This window comes from Camelina sativa, chromosome 12 (assembly GCF_000633955.1).
Source record: "Camelina sativa cultivar DH55 chromosome 12, Cs, whole genome shotgun sequence".
NCBI lineage: Eukaryota > Viridiplantae > Streptophyta > Magnoliopsida > Brassicales > Brassicaceae > Camelina > Camelina sativa.
This window is the reverse complement of record NC_025696.1, coordinates 19746821-19754170: the sequence shown is the minus strand read 5'-3', so window position 1 is coordinate 19754170 and position 7350 is coordinate 19746821. Positions and strand designations below refer to the sequence as shown.

The 7350-nt window shown below is 31.2% G+C and overlaps 1 protein-coding gene and 1 pseudogene across 1 annotated transcript; both read left to right on the top strand.

Moving 5' to 3' along the window:
• LOC104732247 (putative zinc finger A20 and AN1 domain-containing stress-associated protein 8) lies at positions 312 to 984 on the top strand. The gene has a single exon (XM_010451783.2). It carries the CDS (start codon positions 505 to 507, stop codon positions 916 to 918), a length of 414 nt encoding a protein of 137 aa, XP_010450085.1. The 5' UTR covers positions 312 to 504; the 3' UTR covers positions 919 to 984.
• Positions 5623 to 7350, top strand: part of LOC104732246 — a 20180-nt pseudogene continuing 18452 nt past the window's right edge.

Genomic DNA, 7350 nt, shown 5'->3' with positions numbered 1-7350 from the left:
TCTCTCTCTCTCTCTCTCTCTCTCTCTCTCTCTCTCTCTTTTCTCTGTTACTTTTGCGATGAGTACTTTAAAAGGCTTAAAAATAAGCAACTGAGTAATCTTTTAATTACTCGATTTTCATGGAGTCAAAAACTTTATATTAATTTTATTTCTAAGGATAATGTTATATGTTTTTCACGTAGAATTGGATTAGTCCGTCCGCTGCAATCACTATGATTCTATTAATATACAAATCCACTGTAAAAAAAAATAGACAAGTCCACAAATAAAATATGAAAAATAGACATAAAAATCTAATTTGATTAGGACATAATAACACCTGAATCTATCAGGTAAAGGCTTTCCAGAGTTCTATAAAAACTTAACGACATACAAAGTTTCAGACATAAGATTAGATTTGTAGAGGGCCAAAGCAAATAAGAAGGCTAAGTCAAATACACAAAACATTGCAAACATAAGATTAGATTGTGGAGAACCAAAACAAGAAAGCAAAGACAGAGAGCTATGTCAGGAGAACCTTCTTTATGCATTAGAGGCTGTGGCTTCTTCAGCTCTTCACAGACAAAGAACCTATGCTCTAAGTGCTACAACGATTTCTTAAAGGACGAGTCTGCCAGATACTTACCCACTTTGAAAAACAACTTGAAAACAGCAGTGGAGGCGGCTGAAGAGGTCACAACCGAGGAGGTGACGGCCATTGAGGTGAAGAAGAAGGATAAGAAAAAGAGTAGTAGATGCAATACGTGCAAGAAGAAGGTGGGGTTGCTAGGGTTTCACTGTAGATGTGGTCACATGTTCTGCGGGTCTCACCGATACCCGGAGGAGCATTCTTGTCCGTCGGATTATAAATCTGCCGCCATACACGATCTAACAAAACAAAACCCTATCGTCAAGGGTGATAAACTCTTCAGACTTTAATCACCCTTCGAATTGATGTTTGGTGTTCTTTTTTATTTTATCATCCTTGTAAATAATTTTTTTCAGTTCTTTTTTCTGTTCTTATAACTTAGTTATATCATCGAGTTTGTGATTAAAACATTCTGTGTCGTGCTCGCGTTTCTAAGGAATAAGATGCCGAAAGAGTTAGGGGTTAAATCGAACAACAACAAAAGACAACAAATTCTTTTTTTCTTAAATATGTTATACAAATAGAAAAATCATTAATAAAATATAATAGTATTTTGTGGTTAATTTAATACGTATTTTTTTAACACCATAAATTAAACTTCCATTAAATTGTGAATGGGTACTGATACAAATATAGTTAACCAATCAAACAGGTGGTACAGAATACACTTGATATACATAAGGTAAGAAGCAGCTTGTTTTGACCATTGTGAGCAGCAGCATATAATTTCCCGATTTATATCATATAGCTCAATGAAAGTACGTAATGATAGCTTAGACATCCAATGTCTCAGATCAAAGAGAAGAGTGCCGAGATTATTGTGATCCTCACCTAGTCCACCTTTGTGAATCAAGTTGACCAATTCTAAGTTATCTCCTTCAAACCAAACCTGTCGATGTCATTGGGCGCAGACCGTTTGGTGAGCGTTTAATATACCTGCAACGTAACAAAAGATACATATAAGAAAATTTTGATTTTAATGAGAAAGCCAATCACGTATCGGCTGATCAATCTTTAAAACTTTTTAACTAAATTATCAAAAAGCTGAAAATCTCTAAGTAAGAGATTCTAATCTTATTATATAAACTTTGGTTCTCAAAGTTAGTAACTCACTAGATCGTGACACGTGTTAGTTTTAACGATTAGAGATCAAAATTAAAAATTCACCGGATCGTGACACGTGTCAATTTTAACAATTAAATATCAAAGTTAGTAACTTATCAGATCCTGACACGTGTCAATTTTAACGATCAGAAATCACAGTTTTAAAGCTTGGTAAGAGAAAGCGTAAGATAATTGTAATCTTACTATATTTAAAAAAAAAACAACTAAGATAAATATACTATGTGCCATCCATATCAAAGTTTCACTGTTATAAAAGATTCTCAACCACTACATGGTAAAATAAATATACTATGTATCATTCATATTTGGTTGTATGATTATACTATATAACCTAACATATTAAATTTTATGTCTTTGTTTGCACAAAAAAAAAAAAAAAAATTTATGTCTCTATTGTTAGCCAATTTCGAACACTAAATACTGCAACAAGATTTGTGAAGGCACATGCGAAGAAAACGAAAATCATGAAGAACCGATTGGCAGTCTTGGGAAAAAAGCTTGAATTGAAGTCTGAACTAATTTTTGTATTATATTAAGACTTTAATTTACTATATAAAGTAGGGTTTTCAAATTAGCTATTAACATTATCATGACACGTGTCAAGTACACTCATGAGATGCAGACACGTGTCAAAAAAATATTATTTTTCAAAACAGATAATTAAGAAGATAACATCAAATCTAAATAAAATTTACATATTTATATCTAAAAAAAAATTCTAAACCAAAAAAGGAAAATTAACAAAACTAATATATTTTCCATTGTACGTTACTTATATTATACATGTTTTCTCAATAAGATTTTGACATGTATAAACAAAAAAGTAATTCACTAACCATGTATATTATTAGCTTATTAATAAATAAATAGTGAATAACAAATTTAAAAAGAATAACATAAGTTATGTCAAAAGAATTATTATTTTTGAAACATAATAGGACAGCTAATTTAAGAAAATAACATTATATCTACATAACGTTACATGTTTTTATCGAAAGCTTTGATCTTTGATCTTTGATTTTTTTTTCTTATATAATTTTGTCGATCTATTGCGTGGGTTTTTGATTCGTGCGGGTTTTTCAATGGAAGCTATCAGATGTAATAAAATTGAAGTATATAAGCCCGCTAATTTAATCGAGGATGGAGACACTGATGGAGGTTCCAAAAGTGATTCTACAGTTAGTAGCATTATAAGTTTGGAAGATAAGTCGGTGGTTGATGTTTTTGGTCAAAATTTAGAGTTGTCTTTTTTGAATAATGTTGATGATTCTGGTATTGGCAAGAGCTGCTTCATCGAGTAATTGAGAAGCGGTTTCAAATTTGGAAAGTTGGAACGGTATACCATTTTAAAATTGGTTTCAAACCGGATTTATGTGGTTTTTTATCGAATTAGGTTCGCAAAACCGTTTAAACCAGGTATATAGAGAAATATATGAGAAGTTTTGATTCGGGTAAAAATAAGTTGAGAATTTATGATTCGAGAATATTTGAGACGATGTCATAGCTTTAAGTTGTTTTGGTACAATTGGATATTTCTGAAGAGTAAATAGGTCGTTGATCCTTAACGTGATTATGACATATGTCATATTTTGGATTGTATATAAAGTTTCTATTTTGTATATTTGAATCATCTAAGACTTATATATACCATCCAGATTATAATTTTCAAATTTTTATTTTTATTATATTATATTATATTTTTTTTCAATTTCTTAACTTTATTGGGTTAGTCATAAAATCATTGTAATCGAGTAGATAATTTTCACCAGTTGTTCATCCAAAATATCTTTGGAGTAAAAAAAACTTTATGGTTAAAGAAATTATGTCACAAAACAATTTTAGTAATTATAAGAACTATAATTATGCCAAAATGAAAGTAAAGCAACATAAAATTTGTTTAATTTGTTTAGAAGACATTTTATAGGTGGTGATAAACATCATACTTTAACAATAAAATAATTGTGTGTAAGAACATATTTTTAATGGTAAAACATAGAGTAAAATTATACGTGGTTACTTATTGAATGTTGCTTTGATGAATTTGTTGCATGTAAAATATTTTGTAAATAAATTGTGAAACGTTTTTGAAATTTGACAATAATAATATTTGTAATGATGAGTATTTGGCACAAGTTTTAGTGGGATATAATTTAGCTTTAGATTATTGTAATAATTGTTATAATATATTAAAAATATATAAATATAAATATATGTATGAAGAAACTTAAATTATTTATAAATTTACTTTAAGAAATAAAATTGTTTTATATATTTTCAAAAAATTATTTAAGATTTAAAATTTATTTTCATCAACAATTTTTAAACCCGCACATCGTGCGGGCTCTCATCTAGTGATATATAAAACCCTTTTAAGTATTAATTAGTTGGCTAATTTATTAAAAACATCCAACTATATTATTAATCGAAAACCCTAAGTAAGAAAAGCTAGTGAACAAAACCTTTTTCTTTTATAGTTCCCCCTACACATATCTTGTTTAAATTCATCTTGTTGTTTTTGGAAAATGACATGTGTTTTTTTTAAGACTTAAAATAAGCATGGTTTTTGTTCAAAAACAATACAATAGATTTTTCAAATGGCAGTCGTTTAGGGTTTTGATAGTATTATAGACAGAGAGTTCTTTACACTAATATAGTAGCCTTCACAAATTCTTGTTAGTTGGTCATTGAGTTTAAATAAAATTTATCGTGATTGGTCATGTTTGAAGAAAAGTGTCGCCATTGTTAGGTAGAGAACGTGTAAAAAGTATCAAGATAAAAACCAAAAAGATAGCGTGTGGGATCCGTGTTATGGTTTAAAATTGATCATTATATTATTATTCTTAGGTCTCCCATGATACCTCGTACCACTCTTTTGTTTTGTTTAAAGCTAAGCAAGTATTAATTGATTAAATGAAAAAAAATAAAATATATTACCAAAGTACATATGCATTATTAATGTAATTTTATAACCAAGTATAACGTGGTGGATGTGCACGACGTCACATTTTTTGTTTTTGTTAAAAAACAAAACCGAGTATGATCCGTGTCTCAAATGGAGCAAAGGAGTGAAGAGACTTGTTCAACCATTCGACATCACATACGTTGTTGATGAAGTCATTAGAGGAATATATAACAATTACTCCTTACTATACGTGCAAGATATCTTACACATATGGAAGATTGTTTAATTTAATTGAATTACTTATCATATCATTAAATTGTTTTTACAAATGTCTTTTTTTTTTTTTGTCAAAGTTTTTACAAATGTCTTTTTGACTTACTTCGACTAAGAACACCTTTATCATATTAAGCACATGGATCATCTACTGCATAACTTTACAAAATATTTATGTATTTTTTAATATAATTTTATTCATTTATAAAATGATATTTTGAAAAGAAATATAAACAACATTTGCTATATATATATATATAACAGAATAGGTAATTCTAATCCTATTTTTAATTAATAGTTATAAATCATTGTTTACACTGAATAAGCTATATACTCGCACCTACGTTTATTTGATATACTGTATGTCTATCATTTAAGAGGTACAAGTTAACTTAAGATTAACGTAGAGTTGGGCTAGTGGTTGAATGTAAGTAAATCGAAGATATAGGCTCGTAAGCGGACATAAAAAGCATTCTTATGGGTGCTCATATGTACTGCGAGCTTTAATATAATATTTTCTGATATTTCTGAAAAGAAGTGATCCAAAATTTAGATCTATAGGAAGAGACTTCACATCTCATGCCATGCGAGAGTACTACCCCACCACATCTTTGTTTTTATTCAACATGTTAGTCTATATATGATAATATTTACACCTTGGGATTTAACGCGTGGGAAGAGTAAACTACATTAATCAAACACCATAAATAAGTCAAGGGTCTTGTAGGGAGTAATGATAAAACTTTCACTCTTTTTGCAGCTTGTCCTTGAGATTTTACTGAACTTATATGCTTTGACAGAGAACTGTTTCTTCTGAAAAGATATGCATTTGATCAGTGCGGTGGTGGCTGCAAGGATGTTGGCCGGCGTTGTACAATCTAACACCGTAGAAGTCGAGGCCATCCCTTTCGGATCGTTATGGTGGATTATCTACGCTGGTGTCTCTTGTTTCCTCGTCATATTTGCTGGTATCATGTCTGGTCTCACCTTGGGGCTCATGTCTCTCGGTCTGGTCGAGCTCGAAATCCTCCAACGCAGCGGCACTCCAAAGCAGAGCCGTGCCTAGTTCAAGGCCATTGGCAAAATTATTTTAAATTTTTTCAGTTAATATACTAAAAATATAACAAAAGTTCTCCATATAATCAATACCATATAATATATATGGTCTCTATATAACATAGTTTTGTGTATCTATAAAGTTGTTAAATTCACATTAATATAACATAGATGATAAGGATTTAGCAAAAAAAAAGTCCATTTAATAAAAGAAAATGAAAGAGTGAGTGGACAAATACCAAGAAAAGAATGCACTAAACCTTTTTTTCTAGAAAACTATGGATTAGCCATGGGATATTAATAGAAATTTGCTTACGTTAGTGCAAGCAAAGTTTAAATGTGCTTACAGTTTTACATGAAATATAATTAGGCCGTAGGCGAATGTTTCTTAATTTCTCAAGTAGGCACGGCTCTGCTCCAAAGGAGAAGAAACAATCAGGTGAGATGAGATCTCTTTTTTTTTTTTCCTCTCAGTTGAGATCATTAGGGAACTGCTTCTACATGTCCCTATGGAATCTTGATTTTGTTTGAACTCTTGAAATAGTTTTTTCTTTTTTTTGTATGATTCAGCTGCGATTATTCCGGTTGTCCAGAAACAGCATCAGTTATTAGTGACACTACTCTTGTTCAATGCTGTTGCAATGGAGGTAGTCTCTCATATCCGAATCTTTTCCTTTTATTCCCACAAGTTTATGATGACTAGATTTGTAAGGATCTCAAACTAAACATGTATCACTTTGGGAACTTGCAGGGGCTTCCTATATACTTGGACAAGATATTCAATGAGTATGTTGCTATTATTCTATCTGTCACTTTCGTTCTATTTGTTGGAAAGGTATGCTTTTCTTTTACCTCCAAAGTTTTGCTATTTAAACTTTTAAGTTTTATCATGCCTTCCAATGAATTTACCACCGTTATTTCAGGTTATTCCTCAAGCCATATGCACCAGGTATGGACTGGCAGTGGGAGCTAATCTGGTTTGGCTTGTCCGCATCTTAATGATTATCGCTTACCCCATAGCTTTTCCTATTGCGAAGATGTTGGATTGGGTATTGGGACACAATGACCCTTTATTTAGGCGAGCTCAGTTAAAAGCTCTTGTATCCATTCACGGTGAAGCTGCTGGAAAGGGAGGTGAACTTACACACACTACACGAAAACATGTAATTTGTAACTACTTTATGTGACTGAATTTTTAGTCACAAACTTTTGTGACCGTTTTACGACATTTTTGTGACGGGCTGACGACGACAAAAGTAGTAGACGTAAAGGAGTCGCAAATGTACAACACCAAATTTCAGTCGCAAAAGCGTTGCTATGATGCGACTGTTTTGGAACAATGTCTCGACAATAAATCCTTAGTCGC

Coding starts and splice junctions, on each gene's coding strand:
- LOC104732247 (XM_010451783.2), top strand. CDS start 505: ATGTCAGGAGAACCTTCTTTATGCATTAGAGGCTGTGGCTTCTTCAGC.